The following is a 19,195-nucleotide window of genomic DNA, read 5'->3' as shown; positions in this document are numbered from 1 at the left end:
GAACACCCAGCTAACATTGACCAAGGGCAAGAAATCAGCTCAGGCATTTATGGGATGGGTCAGTTCTATAGGAATTGACACCCACATTTTTCCCCTCCTCGATACCTGGTCTGATACCGCGCTGACTGGAGAGTTTCACTCTTTCCTACCGAGCTTGCCAGACTCAGTGCAATAAAACCGAGAGCTCCACAGAGAGAGGTGATTGCATGGTGAGTCTGTGGCTCTGGTTAAGACACTTGATCTCCCTGAACCTCAGTTCATTCATATGTAAAATGAGAAAGATAATAGCTACCCTGCCTCCCTCACAAGCTTGTGATGTGGAGCTTATGAGCTGCTATATGTGACTACAAATTGAAACTGTGAAGAAGAAAAGGTTTAGTGAAGTTTCTGGATCATTTAAAAGGAGATAAAGATACCGGTAAGTATAGTGTTTGCTTTTTATATGCACCCTTCAGCGCTTTTTCCCGAGGAACCAGTTTATGTTCCCCTGTCCCCCATATGTCTGTGTACTCTCTGCTGTTGAGCTGTGCACAAGCTATACCTCCTGGTGGAATCTGGATGCTGTCCTCAGGGCACTGTCAGGGTAAATCACCTCTCCTGTGGGAAAAAGCTAGAGGGTTGTGGAAAGTAGCCTGACGGAGCAGGATGGGAATGTGGGCGCTTGCCCACTCGGGGGTGCCCTGCAGCCTGTGAGCCTTCTTCAAGGAGAGGGATCAAAAGCTGCAGGTGACTCATGGCGTGGGGCTGCCTGACCAGCTCTGTTTTCCTTCCAGGCCTCGACCCTGCCGGCCCTTTATTCAACGGAAAACCGCCCGAGGACAGATTAGATCCCAGCGATGCACAGTTCGTTGACGTCATCCATTCCGACATTGATGGTAACATTCCCATGCTTGTGAGTCAGGGACCCCCTTCACCCAGACTCCCGTGGAGGCTTCTCCTGGGGGACTGTCATGCAGGGGCAGATCAGGTTCCTCCAGATTCCCTTTTCCTACGGGGCAGAGTTCCAAATCCACAGAAATCTTGAAGGGAAGATTTCTGTGGATCTTGATGCAGGCACCCAGGATCGCTTGCTGGAGTGGAGGTGCTTTTCCCGTCATCTCTTCCTATTATTTTTATTTTTTTTAAATATTTTTTTTTATTGATTTCAGAGAGGAAGGGAGAGGGAGAGAGAGATAGAACCATCAATGATGAGAAAGAATCATTGATCGGCTGCCTCCCGCGCGCCTCACACTGCGGATCAAGCCCACAACCCGGGCATGTGCCCTGACCAGGAATCGAACTGTGACCTCCTGGTTCATAGGTTGATGCTCAACCACTGAGCTAATGCGGCTGGGTTTCTTCTTATTTTTAAAGTGGTCATCTTGACCAATCAAGGACTGTCTGCTTTGCACAGCTTGTGGACAAATGTTTCCAGATGTACAACTGGATCTCCATGCATGATTTCCTGTTTTTTTGTTGTTGGTTCTTTCTCATTATTTTCCTAAACTGAAATACATATTCCTGTGGTTTATAGCTCTACACAGAGTGATTGATTCTGAACTACCAGCTCTCTATGGATCTTCCTGGCCATTTCTAGCTTTTATGGTGCTGATTTCCTATCTGGGATTGGGTGCATGTCATGGGGTTTGGGTGATGTTAAGAATGGGTCTTTATATCCAGCATTCCGAGAGAAGAGGTGGAGAAGGAACTTGGGGAGGGCTGAGAGGACAGAGCAGAGTGATCATTTAATTGCACACCCTTTTTGTGATACAACCACCTTAAAAAATAACCTCGACCACCTTTCTTGGTGTGGTATTCAGCAATTGTTTGCCTTAGAAAAAATGTTTCTGTGAAACAGCTGTATTCTTACCGTGTATTTGCAGATTATTATCTTAAGGGCAGTACCTCACTGCCATCTTAATGCTTGATGAAATAGAGCAATTCATCTTTTATTTTTGTAGAGAAAGTGAAATTTGAAGCGTATAAACTTTGTAGTAGGCAGAGATGGACTCAAATCCCAGATTTTATTTTTTCTAGTGGGTCATGTTTGTCCCTGAAGTCCTCTGAGCCCCAGTCTCTTCATCTGTAAGTTACTTCACCTGAAGTTACCAATGGCTACTTTGCAGACATTGTGAAATTAGAAAGTGTGTAAAACACCTCATATCATGCCCACAAACACATACAGGTTCTCAATAATAGTAACTATTATTATTGCAATGATGTAAACATTATTTATATACATATTTAAATAATCTTTTTAATCAAACATTTTACTGATTATTTGGGGTCTCAAGGTTAAAGAGAATAAGCAGTTATTAAATCTACTAGATGCCCAGTGCATGAATTCGTGCACAGGTGTGGTCCCTTGGCCTGGCTGGTGATCGGGGCCTGCCGGCCAGGGGGAGGGACAGCAGGAGGTTGGCTGGGCCACAGGAGGTTGGCTGTGGGAGTGCACTGACCACCAGGGGGCAGCTCCTGCATTGAGCATCTGCCCCTTGGTGGTTAGTGCGCATCATAGCGACCAGTCGACTGGTCGTTTGGTTGACTGGTCGTAATGGTCGCTTAGGCTTTTATATATATAGATAATTTTTTAGGTCCCTGTTTTCTGGAAGAGTTTCCAATCTCTTTGCCATCCTAGATCCCAATTTTTTAAGGAGTTTTTTCTACTAAGTAAAAGTTCATTTTCCCCAGTTTCTTATTCATTAAAGATTTACATAAATGCAAGTAGAGGCTCAGGAAATAGAGGGTTTCAGACAAATGTAAAGAAGAAAAGTATCGCTCTGGCTGGTGTTGCTTAGTGGTTGAAGCATTGGCCCACACACCAAAGGGTCAAGGGTTTGATTTCCCATCAAGGGTGGTTTCCTGGGTTGCAGGTTTGATTCCTGGCCCCAGTTGGGGTGTGTGTGGGAGGCAACCAATCCATGTGTCTGTCTCACATCAATGTTTTTCTCCCTCCCTCCTTCCTTCCCTCCTTTCCACTCTCTCTAAGAATCAATGGAAAGAATATCCTAGGGCAGTGGTCGGCAAACTCATTAGTCAACAGAGCCAAATATCAACAGTACAACGATTGAAATTTCTTTTGAGAGCCCAATTTTTTAAACTTAAACTTCTTCTAACGCCACTTCTTCAAAATAGACTCGCCCAGGCCGTGGTATTTTGTGGAAGAGCCACGCTCAAGGGGCCAAAGAGCCGCATGTGGCTCGCGAGCTGCAGTTTGCAGACCATGGTCCTAGGGTAAGGGTGAGGATTAACAAAAAAACAAAACAAAAAAAGAGAGAGAGAGAGAGATGTTGATCTGACTCCAGCATTCAGTACCTCTCCAAACCACTAGTTTACAGACATAGGTCTTCATTTCATGGGGTTCTTTTATCAGCCTTGCAGTGAATGAGTGACTAAGCTGTCTTATGTCTTTACAAATATCAGAAATAAATTCCATCACTATTTTCATAGTATCCTATTAGAGTGCGCGCGCGTGTGTGTGTGTGTGTGTGTGTGTGTGTGTGTGTTTGTGTGTAGCAATGATGCTCTTTAACTAGCTAGGTAACTTTGGGCAAAATATTTAAGTAGGTATAATAATTAGTAACAACAACAACAACAACAATAATACAGCCCTTGCCCATATCCTGCAGGCAAACGAGCTATGAGATGTGCAAAGTTCAAAGCAGTGTAAAGCACGGTATATTCTCTTTTAGCACTGGGCTATAAGGAACCATTAGGAAACATAGACTTCTATCCAAATGGAGGACTGGATCAACCTGGTTGCCCCAAAACAATATTTGGAGGTAAGTTCAGATACTTTATATTTTGTAAAATAGTGGTTTTAAAAAGCATATTTTAAAAATCTGATATCCTATGTGGGGTAGTTATTACTAAAAAAGATTCCTGAGAAAGTAGAGGTGGTATAAATATGTTATAAATTATAATTATTACTCAAATATACATTTGGTTAATAACCATAACCAAATGATTAAAAGCTGTTATGAATTATCTGTCCCTCTTGAAAAGATCTGTCTTTGACCTAGAAATCTCTCTTAGAGAAATAGTAGGAAATATAGACAAAAATTAGAGTGCAAAGGTATTCAACACAGTGTTATTTATAATAGTTAATTTTTTAGAAATTAATCTAAATGTCCAACATAGGAAAATTATTAAATGAATATGGTACACCCACACAAAGGAATATAATTGTTAAAAGTCATATTTTAGAGATTAATGAAAATGCTCGCAATATGATGTTAAAAAGAAAAAGATAAAAACTCTATAGTTTGGTCCCAACTTATTTTTAAATTTGAGGCCTCGTGCATGAATTCGTGCACCAGTGGGGTGCCTCAGCCTGGCCTGCAGGATCGGGCCGAAATCGGTTCTCTGACATCCCCCAAGGGGTCCCGGATTGTGAGAAGGCACAGGCCAGGCCGAGGGACCCCACCAGTGCACAATCGGGGCCAGAGAGGGATGCCGGGGAGGGACATGGGAGGGCTCCAGGGCATGTCCAGCCCATCTCGCTCAGTTCCAATCGGCTGGACCCAGCAGCAAGCTAACCTACCAGTTGGAGCATCTGTTCCCCTGGTGGTCAGTGTATGTCATAGCAACTGGTCAACTGTCTGCCCCCTGGTGGTCAGTGTACATCATAGCGAGCAGTTGAGTGGCCTTAGCATATCATTAGCATATTACACTTTGATTGGTTGAATGGCCGACTTAGCATATTAGGATTTTATTACATAGAACTAGAGGCCCGGTGTATGAAGTTCTTGCACAGGTAGGGTCCCTAGGCCTGGCCAGTGATCAGGGCTGATCTGTGGGGAGACCAGTGGGGTGATTGGGGGGCCCCTGCTGGCACCTGCCTTGGCTGGCCTGGGGCCTGTGGGCTGGGGGCAGCTCCTGCGTTGAGCATCTGTTCCCTGGTTGTCAGTGTGCATCATAGTGACCTATCGTTCTGTTGGTCATTCTGCCGTTCGGTCGATTTGCATATTAGGCTTTTATTATGTAGGATGTGTATTTGTACAGGTGTAAGTATAGAAAAGAAGACTAAATTTAAATGCTCCAAACAATTATTAGGATGATCTCTAGACATTAGACTTCTATGAGATTTTCACATCATTATTTTCTATTTTCTAAATGAGCATCTATTACTTTTATAATGGGAAAAACCTCACAAAACAAAAATGGGTAGTTGGAGGACAACATAAAAGTGGGGTGTGGGACCAAATGAAAAGCCTATCCCTCAGAATTCTAAATATTTATTTCACCATTGCTATAGAAAGTTAAACAATCTTGGAAATAATTCTAGAAAAAGACGATCTTGTTACAAAATGGTAGCTATATATGGCCCCATGGGAATGATGTAGTTTTTGAAAATGATCCCAATGTAATGGCATAATAGGGCCAACCATATGGTACCATAAATGGTAAGCAGTCCTGTCCTGTGTGATATACATCCATGAGCAGACAAAGATAACATGCTCTGCTTATAAAGGACATCCTCTGTATTGTTATTAGCTTCATTGTTTTTGCAAGTGGGAGATCTAGGAATAATAAATAAATATTGGCTTCCTAAGTGGGCATAAGAGGACTTTGGAGAAAGAGGAAATGTTCTGACTCCAGCATTCAGTGCCTCTACAAACCACTAGCTCATAGACATAGCTCCTCTTTTCATGGGATTCGGTTTCCCATTCAGATCCTTACCTCTTACCTCCATTGATTACCCATCTTTGGGACCTTTTCTGAGTGACTTCATCTGGACCCAGGGTGGAGTAATCCATCATCCTTTCCCAAAGCTATCTCTTCGTCCTTCCCATCTTGGGGATATTCCTCTACCATTTCCCTCCTTCTCCCCTCGTGGCTTCTTTTTTTTGATATCTTAAATAGTTTAAATGTACTTGTGTACTTGTCTTTTGCTAAAAACCTCTGGAAAATCTCTGAACCATTGAATTTTTCTTCTCCATTTCACCGACAAATGAAATGGTCGAGTCCTGATTCTACCACATAATAACTGTGTGACCTTGGTCCAGTCATTTAACCTCTCTGAGTCTCAAAGTCCTGCTACATAAAATGGGGACAATCATGCCTGTCATCTTTTCTCCTGTCATTTGTTAGCATGAATTCTGATCTATGGGTTTTCATAAGGACTGAATGGACTAGAATATACTGAAGCTGTTAGTACAGTGCCTGGTATATAGGAGACATGACAAATTGTGTTTGCATGTGTGTGTGTGTTTGTACATACCGTCTGTGATATACTATTTTTAAATGCTACAACTGCTCTACTCTTTAATCCTTCCTTTCACAACCCAGGAATGCAGTACTTTAAGTGTGACCACCAGAAGTCCGTGTACCTGTACCTCGCTTCCCTGAGAGAGAACTGCACCGTCACTGCGTATCCCTGCGACTCCTACAGGGATTATAGGAATGGCAAGTGCGTCAGCTGTGGCGTACCACAAAAGGAGTCCTGTCCACTCCTGGGTAAGTCCAACAAGCAGTTTTTCTTCTGGTTAACGAAGAGCAAATTTTTGGTAGGATTCCCAGTACCATTTCACTATCTAAAAATAAGCCTGGAAATTGTGTGCTCTTGGAAAATTTATATAGTCAGCTTTTTCTAGCCAATTTGTTCTGTAAAGTGCTCTGGGGTCTTCTAATCAATGTTAGAAAAGCAACCTGTATAGGATTTCATCCAGAAGGCAATGCAACCTCTCTGGACACTCTATTCTAGCGTGAAAAAGAAGGTTCCAGAAAAGTTTCTAAGCCCACCCAGAGCACAATCACCTTATGTGGCCTGCTCCCTTGGGGACAGGAATGCCCTCTCCTTGCACACAACCTCTTTGATCCCTTCGGTCACATGAGCCTTGCAGAATTATTCCTTCCAACAAGTTGTGTCTGTAAGTGCCTTCATAGCATACTGACTCTCGTGTGCATTGTACGGGGGTGGGGTGGGGTGATGGATACTGTGGAGGCAGCTGGGATATTTGCTAAGGGTTAATAGAAACATTTCAGGTGGTGCGGACCTTGGAACCAGAGAGTTATGAGAATTTTCTAATTGTTCCCAAAGGAAAATCCCAAGTTAACATCAGGGCGTTCTGTAGACAAGGCATTCTCAACCCTGATTATGCATTGGAATCACCTAGAGAGCTTTAAAAAAATACTGATGCCTGGGTCCCACCCCAGTTCAAATCAGAAGGCAGAGGCAGTTCTATAGGAGTGGGGACAGAGGAGAGAGAGCGAGGCCACACTGATGTACTGCGGGCACTCAATCTCCTTCCTGAAGTCACACGCGTAAAGGAGGACATTTACCTGCTTGATGACATAGTCACTTGGCAAACCCAGGTTCTATGCAGTTGAGGGGCTCGATTGCAGTTCAAGAAAGCACATTGCTTTGCAGGAGTGATGCTGTTCTAGGTCCCTGGATCTGTTTAAGCTATAAAATGAATGTATTATGGAAAAATGTCAGCACTATTTTTAGTCTGCTCCACTTCTCCACCTATGCTACTGAGAACCAGGCTGGGTGATGTAATGTCAGTGGAAAGGAGGGAAAACCACGGTAGGGCCCTTTTGCATGCCCCAGCTCTTAGGGATCGGGTAGTGAGTAGAGTGTGGTGGGTGCTGGGCAGGCACTGCCCTTTGGGTCCTCACCATGAGGCGTGAGGGAAATGCTCTCAGTGGTGATGGAAGCCACACTCGCTGTTCTTGCTGCCTCCCCAGCTGCTTTTACGTTTATGGAATACATGTTACCGTTACACTTTTCCAACTTGTTTTGTAGGCTATTATGCTGATAATTGGAAAGACTATTTAACGGAGAAAGACCCTCCCATGACTAAAGCATACTTTGACACAGCTGAGGAGAAACCGTTCTGCAGTGAGTGGTGAATGTGGTTGTTGCTTTTGCCCACCCCCTTTATTTTTGGGATGGCTGAGTCTCAGCTTCCCAGCTACTTCTTAGTAAATGCAGGCCATGGTGCAGCATGGACTTTGGAGCTGGAAAGACCTAGGTCAGTGATGGCGAACCTATGATACGCGTGTCAGCACTGACACGCGTAGCCATTTCTGATGACACGCGGCCGCATGCCAAGGATGAAACATTTGCGACTAGAGTCTTGGAGTTAGTTTTTTTCCTCAAAGTGACACACTACCCGAGTTATGCTCAGTTTTTTGGCGAAGTTTGACACACCAGGCTCAAAAGGTTGCCCATCACTGACCTAGGTTGAATCCTGACTCTACATCATAGCTGTGCGACCTTAGTCAAGACATTTGACCTCGCTGAGTCTCAATGTCCTGCTAGGTCGAATGGGGATAGGAATGTCTATCTTCTGGGTAATAAGGATTGAAATATCAACAAAGTTGTTAGCTTCATTGGATGGCCATTGTAATCACTAACATCTTCCAGAAAATTGCTTGATCTCTCAGAGACATAAGATTGGCTCTAGGAAAAATCGGGCGTCAGCCACATCTATGGGTGGATCAGCTCCACCTTTAAAGCAACTATGATGACCTTCAAAAGACATTGAGAGATTGGGTATTCCAGATGGGAGCTAAATGGGATAATAGATAAGCTGGCCTGAGAAGCAAGGAATTTTCCCCGGCAGATATATGTCTTGTAATCTTGTCTCCCTTTTCATTTTTCTTGGGAGCAACACTTGTAAAAGAGGCTGCAGCTCACTGGGTTTCCCTCCTTCTTTAGAGCCACATATGGCAGCCAAGGGTTTTGTGTCTGCCAGGTCCAAATGGAGCAGGCCCTTGAGAAATAATGGGTCATAAAAGGGCAACTCCAGGGCTTACCTTACTCCTTTGTGGGACAGCCATCTCCCTAAGCCTCTTTCCCCTTCTCTACAAGTCTGACCAAGAGATAGCAAATTTGAATGTCATAGTGGGATCCCATCTTCCCAAAGCATACTTGACTGCGGTGCGAAAAGAGTGAGGAGGAAGAAGAGTTCTCCGAACACATCACGCACTCTCATTTATTGAGTAGGAATTTAATGGGTGTCTATAAGGTATTATTGCTGAGATTATAAAGAGGAATAATCTTCCCTTTATTCCTTCCCACTTATTGTTGTAGTATATTTTAGTTTTATTGTTTTTTTTTGTAACCCCATAAGACACTCTTCAGGCAATATTTATGTAGAATGTACCCATTCATTTACCACATTTTGATTATCATTTTTTTCTTGCATTTTTAAAATACAGTAAAGTGTGCTGACTAATACTGGGAGAATCCCAGAGTATGATAAGAACTCCAAGAGGTAGACCTGACTTAATCTGAGGGTCAATGAAGGCCTCCTGGACGAAGTGACATTAAGCTGAAACCTGATGGATGAGTTGTCAAAGGTGGCAAAGGAGTATCCAAGTGAGGGGAAGGCTCAGGAGCAAGAGGGAGCTTGGCAGTGCAGGTGGTGTGGCATGACCGAAGAAGTGAAGAGGGAGGCTGAATCGCTGGTGGATGTGGCCCAGGCTGGGGAAGACCTTGACAGCTGTGGAGGGTCTCTACATGGCCACCTGGTTGGTTTATTCTAAAATGGGCAGGGATTGAAGTGAACCTGTCACTCAGCAGTAGGCCACGAGACTTTGTTCAGTAGGTGGGAGCACTGTTTCAACGGTGATGCCTAAACATGGCGACTGGATACCACTGGGTTCTGCTGTCACTCGAGCCATCTTTACCAAAGGGAATAGAAAGGAGTTTTAGAAAATTCTGCCCTGATGTTGGCAGAGAAACTAGAGAGGAATTTAAAAAGAGACTCAGTTATTAGGGAGGTTGGGTTTTTAGGAACTGGCCCTTTAAGAGAGCAGTTGGGAGTATCTCTCTCTTATGATGTTTTTTCCTGGTTTTGCAGTATATCATTACTTTGTGGATATTATAACTTGGAACAAGAACATAAGAAGAGGGTCCATTACAATCAAATTGAAAGACAAAGCTGGAAATACCACAGAATCCAAAATCGATCAGTAAGTTGGGTTGGGATCTTTTACAGTTTGCTATTTTCCTTTTTTTGCTCAGAGAAATTAAAAATATACCTATTTTCTTATTTACATGTCTGTACTTTTCTTTGTTTTACAAAAGATATAAGGGGACATATTGTTTAGTTGCTTCCTGTGGCTCTTGATCTCCCAGGATCTTTACAAATGGAATTGGTGCAAGGATTTATTACCCCGGCCTCCTCTCTCCTCCTTCCCTCCCTTCTTTCCCTTTCCTACTTCCACCCTTCACCCTCCCTTTCTTTTCTCCCTCTTCTCCTTCATTCCTTTGTTTAATTACTAAACTCATCTTTGCTTGCTGTAAAGGATTTAAACAGTAAAGGAGTATGTAAAATAAAAGTGCAAATTCTTGGTCCATCCCAACAATCCCACCCCACAGGCATCCACCCCCATACACATATGTTTCTATTCTTTTATGAGCTCATACTATACATAAACATACTTACATACACACACACACATATATATAAACATATGTATATGTTTTTGAAACTCAGAAAATGTAACTTGCAATTGAATATTGGAAACACCCTAAAACCCCCACAGTGAGGAAATGGTTAATTTAAATGTTCCCATATAACAGAATACCATTCATGCTTTGGGATTATTTATGAAACATATTAAATGAAATGTTTATAGTACACTAAGTGAAAAACTTCAGGATATCAAATTATGTCAAGTATAAAATGCAGCATGTATTATCTATGTATAAAATTTTAGCTTAACTTAATAAAAATGAAATAGAAACATGCCAAAATATTAGATTGCCCCTTGAGTTGTGGAAATAAGAGTGCTTTCTTTCAGTTTCTCTTTATTTTTTCAATTTTCTATATATTGTATATGTGTATTATATATGTATATTTATATATTGTTTAAAATAGTTAATTAATAGTTGTTTCATCTATTACTTTTACAATTGAGAAAAAGAACAAAGAAACCAAAACTCTTTAAGCAAAAAAAACTTGAGGCTTATTTTATTCATTTTCTCAGAAAATGTTTCCTGGTTCCTGTTGTCTAGTAGGTATTTGGGTTGTCTCTTGGCCTTACCCATAGAGGACCAAGTAGAATGTCATCTGAAACTGGCAATTGCCTTATGGATTCACTGTGTAGATAGAGACAGTGTAGATGGGTGGTTTAGAGGTGACTTTTCAAATATATTTTTATTGATTTCAGAGAGGAAGGGAGAGGGAGAGAAATGTAGAAACATCAATGCTGAGAATCATTGATCGTCTGCCTCTTGCAAGCCCCCTACTGGGGATTGAGCCCGCAACCCGGGCATGTGCCATGACTGGGAATTGAACTGTGACTTCCTGGTTCATAGGTCCATGCTCAGCCACTGAGCACCACCGGCCAGGTGAGGTGATTTTTTAAAAATGTATCCTTGGATAATAATAATAATAGCCTTTGTTTATTGAAGTAAGTGCATTACACACATTAGTTAATGCAATTCTCACTAAAACCCTGTGAGGTAGTATTACCATCTCTATTGTATAAATGAGGAAAGTGATTTGGCCAGTATCACACAGCTGGCTGATCAGGGCGAATGAGGTGAAAGCAGAGACAGATCTGTTCAACCCTAAAGCCCATAGCTTTAATCACAACATATACATTATACAGTATTCCTAAGCTGTATTGCTCCCTCCACCCCACCATTGTTAGGATTTGTGAGTAGTGGGGTTTTGGGGGGATCTTCATTGATCTATTTCAATGACCGCACTATAGTGTCAGTGTCCTCATACCCACAGTGGGGCAGCATTTCCAGGGAGGGCACCCTAGGTGTAGCACATCTTGAAGAATCAGCCTCAGGGAGTTTCTGAGCAGTGACCTTCAGTGAGGAAGCGAGGCAGAGACCTCATCTGGAGATTCTAGGAAATAGCAGGGGAGATCATGCAGTTACATAATGGAGAGTGTTCACTTAGCAAAACGTGAGTATTCATGTCAATAATTGCTTACATACTTACCTGTCTTAGGAGTTTTAATTTTACATAGTAAATTTCTTCCAAGTAGGGACTCCTAAATTTGGAGGTTTTTAAAATCTTGATTACGATAGAGACCTTAACATCTTCATATTAGTCATGTTTAATCATTCTCATTTTAGTCATGTTTGTGAAAAAGTCATCACCAATGAGAGAATATATGGGAATAAAAGGAAATACTTGTTTTATTATGTGGGAAATAATGGCTACTTTTTTTGCAAGGTAAACTTTGACATTTTAGTATTATTTTTACAATTTAAGGTAAAGGAAATGATATTACAGTATGTACTTTGAGTTTATCCAATCTTACCAGACTATGGGTGCAAATGGAGTCACATTCAAGGTGATTATCTGCCTGATGACTCTTTTTATATCCACTCTTTACAGTATTTCTTGTTTTTAACCTTTTAAGAAATTTAAATATAATTCACATCCTATAACAGTCATCCTTTATTTTTTAAAAATATATTTTATTGATTTTTTACAGAGAGGAAGGGAGAGGGAGAGAGAGAGTTAGAAACATTGATAAGAGAGAAACATCAATCAGCTGCCTCCTGCACACCCCCTACTGGGGATGTGCCCGCAACCAAGGTACATGCCCTTGACCGGAATTGAACCTGGGACCCTTGAGTCTGCAGGCCGACGCTCTATCCACCGAGCCAAACCGGTTAGGGCAATAGTCATCCTTTAAAAGCATCTGTTTCCTTGTCTGTGAAATGAAGATAATCATACTCACCTTGCAGTAATTTCCAGGGGGTTGGAGACATGTGTCAAGAGTTGAGGATGCTGCCTGGCTATTGTAGGCAGCACATGCCTCTCTAAAGTCATAGCATTTCCTGAGTCCTGGGGTCAGCAGTGCTTGGGAAGCCAGTGGACTTTGCCCACGAAAGTTGGCTATTGCAGGCTATGGAGTCAAATGGCTGCCTGCTTACTGATTTATAAGTTTCAAAACTCTTTCACTAGCAATCAATATACATTTAAAAATAGTATTTCTGAAGGTCTGGGGTAGGGGGCAGGGGCAGGTTAGAGGGAGTCAATGGGAGGGGCGGGGAAGGGCACATATGTAATACTTTCAACAATAAAGAATTATTAAAAAATAAAAATAAGTAAAATAAAAATAGTATTTCTTCCTTCTAGTGAACCTGCAACATTCCAGAAATACCACCAAGTGAGTCTGCTTGCAAGGTTTAGTCAAGACCTGGATAAAGTGGCAGCCATTTCCCTGGTGTTCTCTACAGGATCTGTAGTAGGCCCGAGGTACAAGCTCAGGATTCTCCGGATGAAGTTAAGGTCACTTGCCCATCCAGAGAGGTGAGCCATACATAGGCAGGGTTTGACAAACCCCTGTTTTCCAAAGATGTTGTTGGTTCTTGTCCAGTCTGCTTGGTCTAATGCTATAATTGGCCTTCATCAATCACAATGGAGGAAGTGAAGAGTTTTCCAAAAATAGACTTGATAAAAACAAGTAGCCCAGCAATCCAAGGAAATTTCACTGGTATGCACTTAAAAATAAATGACCCAATCAATAGTCCAAAGAAATAATTGTCCTTATATGTATAGAGTTACACAGTTCCTCCCTAACCACTCTACCCACATTGCTTTGCAAGTTGCTAATTTGTTGTAGAAAAGAAAGTCTCATATAATTCAGCAAACTGATAGAACAGGTCCTGGTATAAAAAAAAAAAAGGTATACATCAATTAGAATATTTTATTCCATTGGTACAGTATGAAAGTTAAATTTGATAACTGCACTGAGAATGTTCTTGTTCTTAGGAAATACACACTGAAGAATTAAGTGGTAAATGACTTATTCTCAATTGGTTTAAAAAAAAAGTAAACAACGAGTGTGTTTGTGTGTGCATGCGCATGTGTGTGTGTGTGTTTGTGTAGAGATAGAGACAAAGGAGAGAAGAAAAGGCTGAGATGGTATGTATGTTTAGTGACTAATGCCATATATAGTTCTAGCATCCAATGTCAGGCACAAGGGAGACGGAAAGCGATGTGAGCAGTTAGTACTTTATAAATTTCCTTTTCCTGAAGGTTTAGGATACCCTAAAACATTTAATAATACAAGTTTCTTCTAAGGTTTAGGGTACACTAAAACATTTAATAAGATAAATTTATTTTAATACAAGGGATACATGTTTATTTAAAAATTTTGGAAAGTGCAGAAAGTGTTAGAAAGTTGAGAAACGTCATCCATAAGTCATTATTCAGAGGCAACCACTATTAACATTTTTGGTTATTTCTTTCTAATCTGCTTTCTTTTACGTTATTTTTAAAAAGTCTGTTTTCATTGATTTTGAGAGAGAGAGAGGAAGGGAGAGGGATAGATAGATAGAAATATCGATGAGAGAGAAACATTGATTGACTGCCTCCTGCATGAACCCTACTGGGGATTGAGCTCAGAACCCGGGCATGTGCCCTGATCAGGAATCAAACCAGTGACCTCTTGGTTCCTGGGTCGACCCTCAACCGCTGAGCTACACTGGTTGGGCTCTATTACTGTTCTTAAACCTAGTTGATGTTATGTGTCAAATAAATGTTTACATCCTGTTTTATTGTTGTTGCTGTTACTTTGCTTATTTGCCATAAGCATTTCACTATAACATTAGAAATAATTGCTAAATCATTTCATATCCTAAGGATATAATACAAGTTATTTGACTAGAATAGGGTATATTTATTATTTCATTGACAAGACTATTTCATCTTATTTTTGCAGGCCCCAGTTGTGTCGGTATGACCTTGTTCTGATGGAAAACATTGAAACAGTCTTCCAACCTATTCTTTGCCCAAAGTTGCAGTTGTAACTGTTGTGAGGACACATGACCACCAAGGAACATCAAGAAAGCTATGGCAGGCTCTCTGAGAGCTTCACCTTCCTTACCTTCTCCTCCAGGCACAAAACGTACGGAATAACCAGGGTTTTTCCAGTCGTGTCCCATGGATGTCACATTGCAAAATGACAGACGACTTTGGATTATAGAACAGTCCTGAGAAGGGAGGCCCTAAGTAGGGCAAGTCTGAAATAGCCAGGCCCCAGGCAGCCAGCGCCTCGTGTGGCTGCGTCTGGGGGCCTCGTTTGTTCCGCCCTGTGATTCTGCTGCTTGTCACTCAGGCAGTTCAGCGGGACAAGCATCTTAAAGGGAAGGACTGGCTGGAGACCTCACTTTGGACTCGACTCCACACTCCCTGTGCCAAATTCCTCCAGGTCCCCGCATACAGAAGGGAACCAGACAGACCTACCTCACAGGGCTGTTGAGTGGGTCTGGGAGGCAAGTCTGTGAAGGGTTCTTCGAAATCCCATGGGTGCCACACCCGTGAGTGGTTTGACAAATGTGAATATGCTTTTATTTAATTTTATAAGGCTTATCTAACAAGCAACAAGAGAGCTATTCCTTATCAACACCAGCTTCTCTCTTGGGCTGTTCGCTCTGGGAAGGTAAGAAAGCCATACCCTGGCTTCCCACCTCCTCTTCATTGGGGAAAATGTTTGTTTTTCCTTCTTACTACTGTCATCCATGATGATTGAAGGAGATTTAGAAAACGCATAGGTGCAAAACGAATATATGCTGTACACAATCCCACCTGTTAGAGGGAATTAATGTTAACCTTTGGAATAATGCTAAGTAACTTGTGTGGCTAACATAGGCATTCCAGGCGTAAACCGGTTTGCTCCTGGAGCCCTGGCACCCCCAGCTTGAGGGATTCTTAGGCTTCCCCAGAGCTACGTGTGACCCATGAATCTGTAATGACCACAGCAGCCAAGCCAAGGCCAAGAGGGCCAAGGCCAGAGAGGCCAGGACCAATGGAGGACCATCCGTGGGGCCAGATGCCCCGTGTGGGGACGGAGCCAAAGGGGTGAGCACCACCCTTCCCACAGCTGCGGCCACTGTGGGAAGTTCCTGTGATTCCTGAGTGTCACAGGCCCGGTGACTTCCTCACTCAAGTGATTCTCCTACTGCTTTCTGTGAGAACAGCTCTTATTTGAAAGAAATGGACTCTTTATTTCATAAATGATAGGATTCTGTAAGTATGTTCCCATGTGTCACATTTTTATATCTGCAATACAGTTTTTCATTTAAGTGAGGGAAGCCCGCAGTGAACGACTGGACCAGGCGTCCTCAAACTACGGCCCGCGGGCCACATGCGGGCGTTTTTGCCGTTTTGTTTTTTTACTTCAAAATAAGATATGTGCAGTGTGCATAAGAATTTGTTCATAGTTTTTTTAAAAACTATAGTCCGGCCCTCCAATGGTCTGAGGGGCAGTGAACTGGCCCGCTGTTTAAAAAGTTTGAGGACCCCTGGACTGGACTCTGAAAGAAAAGTCTCAGCGACGGTCCTGCCCACCTGGAAATTTGACCACTCATCCCCCTCCTTCCCACATTCCGTTAGCCATTGGGGATGAGAGATCAGTGTGCTATAGGCCCTGATTTTATTAGCACAGTCACTTCTTCATCTTCCTTCCGTTGCCTGGTAGGCAGGGGGTCAAAACAATAGAAAGAAAGTGCCAGAATAGCATTTCTGTCATTTATAAACTCCTCAGGCCAGTGGGTGTCCCTCAGCTTCTTCTCTTGGTGCCTCCTAGCTCAGGACCTTGCTCACTGTGGACCGGTTGGATGGATGAATGAACTGGTCAATGAGTAAAGGAAGGAAGTTTGTTCACTGGCGTGGAGATGAATTTCAGTGAATTTCATTTAACAGTGATCAGGAGAAATGAAGGCAGTGACAGGTGGGACCCCTCTCTTCTCAGAACCTTTCTCCCAAGGCCCCCAAGGTCTCTTGCTATCCTGGCCTCCCCTCCCTTCTCTTTGTCAGTGTATCTGTCTGAATCCCACATCCAAGATAGTCTCTCCTCTTCCTGACCATCTTCACCAATGATCTTCCACTTAGTGTGTCGGCCTGAGCTAAACTGTCACTTCTTCAGGGGGAGTCTTCTCGGACCTCATTTCCCATACAGCTCACTGAACTTCATAGCACATTTTAAAGTTGTATTTTTGTACATTATTTGTATGATTTTTTTGTTTAATAACTATTTTCTCCACTAGACTGCTCTGCAGGGCAGGAGCTGTGTACATAGCGTGGTGCCTGCACTCAGGAAATACAATATTTATTAAATGAACACTCTCCACTATCTTGTGAGCCGTATGGAACCATGTTTAGTTATAAGTAAAGGCCTCCCCTCCCCCAGCCAGAGCCCATTTCCCCGGAGGCACCCACCCTTCTTTTCCATTGACTACCCTCCGCCCCCCTTCTCCCCCCCTCCCCCACCCCTCCCCCACCCCCGCTCCAACACACATTTGTTATTATTGTCTCCATTATCTCTGGAGGCCCATAGCTCACTTCCCAGGCTCCCTGGGAAAAAGAGAGGTTGGCTCCCCCCGCCCCCCCCCCACTCCTCTTTGAACCTTCCAAGTGCCCCCAACACCATTCTTCAGCATGCCCACCTATCCTGAAGCCTGGGAGATTTTGCTCTCCCCATATAGTGCCTTGGCTAAAACCCTCCAGGACTCTTCAGACTTCCTGGATGACTCCAAACTGGTTCAAAGACCGCCTTGCTTGTTTTCCATGATGCCGTTCCACCACCCCACTTTCCACCGACTTTGTGTGTGCTTCCATTGCTGCTTTCATTATGCCATATTGTAGTATGTTTCCGTGTCTGTACCCACTCCCCACAAGAGCAGATGCTGCTTGTGATGCTGCTTGTTTGTCTTGGCTGCCCTAGCCCCTAGCACCACGTCAGGCACAAGGCAGGTGCTCATTAAATGTGTGTTGAACAGAATGGAGTGGACTCAACCCTAGGACTTGAAGGAGGTCACCTCCACTCTGATTTAGACATCAACACACTTAACTGTGATTTCTGAAACCCTAAACTCAGAACCTCCCACCTTCGGACTCCTGCCCTGTGCTCTCAGTCCTACAAAAATCTATCCTGGCCAAGGAGATTAGGGATGCCAGCAACAGAAACCCACTGGAACAACACAAGTTTTATTAAAGAGATAGCTTGTAGAAACCCAGGAAGAGCTGAACCATCAGACCACAGCCAGGGCAGGGATGGGGGCAGCCTGTTCACGGGCCTTTATTAACCCTAGTGCTGGCCATGAGTCTCACTGGCTCAGCTCGGCTGTCTCCACGGGGCAGTTAGACCCCTGGGGTCCTTGGACCACTGGGTCCTCAGCCACGCAGGTGGCCTGATGCCAAAGTTCAGGATTCTCTTGGCGAAGGTGACCATCCTGCTCCAATCGGTTATGGTTGGAGTGGGTGGGGAAGCAAAATCATGTGGTCGTCAGAGCTGCTCCTTTCAATTGCTCCGTGCAGGGCTGATGAAGCCAGAAAAAGGTTGAGTGGTATTGACAAAGAGCCATGGTAAGTGACTGGCGAATTCACTCTCACTGGAACCTCTTGCCTTTTCTCCCCTCCCACTTCCCTGAGCCATTGACACCCACCTGCTTCCCAGTCCAGCACCTGGCCCTGGCGGGGAATACAGCTGTCCTTTGTCAGGGGCCTGGGCAGGCACTATCAGTGAATGGCCTTGATGGAGGCTGGTACATCCTGCACGTGGTGCACTGGTTAGAGTGGGCTCTGTAGGTGTGAGGTGTTGGGTTGGGGGCCAGGAGAAATGGGGAGACTGGGATCAGAGTGGAGGTGGGTTGGGAATGGGGAGCACAGTCCAGGGCTTCCCCAAACAGAGACGTTGAGTAGGCAGAATACGGACAGGAGTCTTTGGGGGAGGTGGGGGGGGGGGGTACCTCAGGGAAGGCAAGCAGAGGCTTGGATAGCGAGCCTGTAGGGAGTTAGGTTTGCATTTCCCAAAATAGCTCTGTCAAAGGTTCTTTACCACCTCATGTTGGCTGAATCCCACAACCTTCAGGTCTCCTTGCTGGATTTTCCCATGGGCTCTGCCACTGAGCCTGAGTCCCTTTTCTCACAGTCTTTTGGGCTCTCGGGACACCTCTCCTCCCCACCTCCATTTCTCACCCAACATCCTTGGATGCACCGTCTGGTTCTTTCACTGGTTCCACTATTTCCTAACCTGGCTTCTGATCTCAGTCCTCTCTCTCACAAAAATACTGGAGGGTAAGAGACTAGACTCTGTTTGCTGGTGTGTGATCTTTGTCAACTTAACTATTCCTAAGCTTCCATTTCCTGGACTGTAAAGTGGGGGCTGTTAAGAGTCCCTGCTTCATGAGAGTTGTTATATGGAATAAATACATTCTTGTGTGTAAAATGCTTACTGTGAGGTTGTGAGTATATTAAGTACTCAATGAATGTCAGCTGCC

At 43.6% G+C, this 19,195-nt stretch overlaps 1 protein-coding gene across 2 annotated transcripts in view; it reads left to right on the top strand.

The window, feature by feature from the left end:
- Positions 1 to 19,195, top strand: part of LIPH (lipase H) — a 44,085-nt gene extending 24,890 nt beyond the window's left edge. For both annotated transcript variants that reach the window (XM_079766752.1, XM_079766753.1), the window contains 7 exons: positions 774 to 875; positions 3,672 to 3,761; positions 6,271 to 6,438; positions 7,730 to 7,825; positions 9,795 to 9,906; positions 13,050 to 13,223; positions 14,638 to 19,195. In XM_079766752.1, the coding sequence (XP_079622878.1) occupies positions 774 to 875; positions 3,672 to 3,761; positions 6,271 to 6,438; positions 7,730 to 7,825; positions 9,795 to 9,906; positions 13,050 to 13,223; positions 14,638 to 14,725 (830 nt within the window). In that variant the 3' untranslated portion in view covers positions 14,726 to 19,195. The remainder of the gene's footprint in view (positions 1 to 773; positions 876 to 3,671; positions 3,762 to 6,270; positions 6,439 to 7,729; positions 7,826 to 9,794; positions 9,907 to 13,049; positions 13,224 to 14,637) is intronic.

The sequence above is a fragment of the Cnephaeus nilssonii genome (assembly GCF_951640355.1).
Source record: "Cnephaeus nilssonii genome assembly, chromosome: 3".
Taxonomy (NCBI): domain Eukaryota; kingdom Metazoa; phylum Chordata; class Mammalia; order Chiroptera; family Vespertilionidae; genus Cnephaeus; species Cnephaeus nilssonii.
The sequence above is the reverse complement of the archived record's forward strand: the minus strand, read 5'-3'. Positions and strand labels throughout refer to the sequence as shown.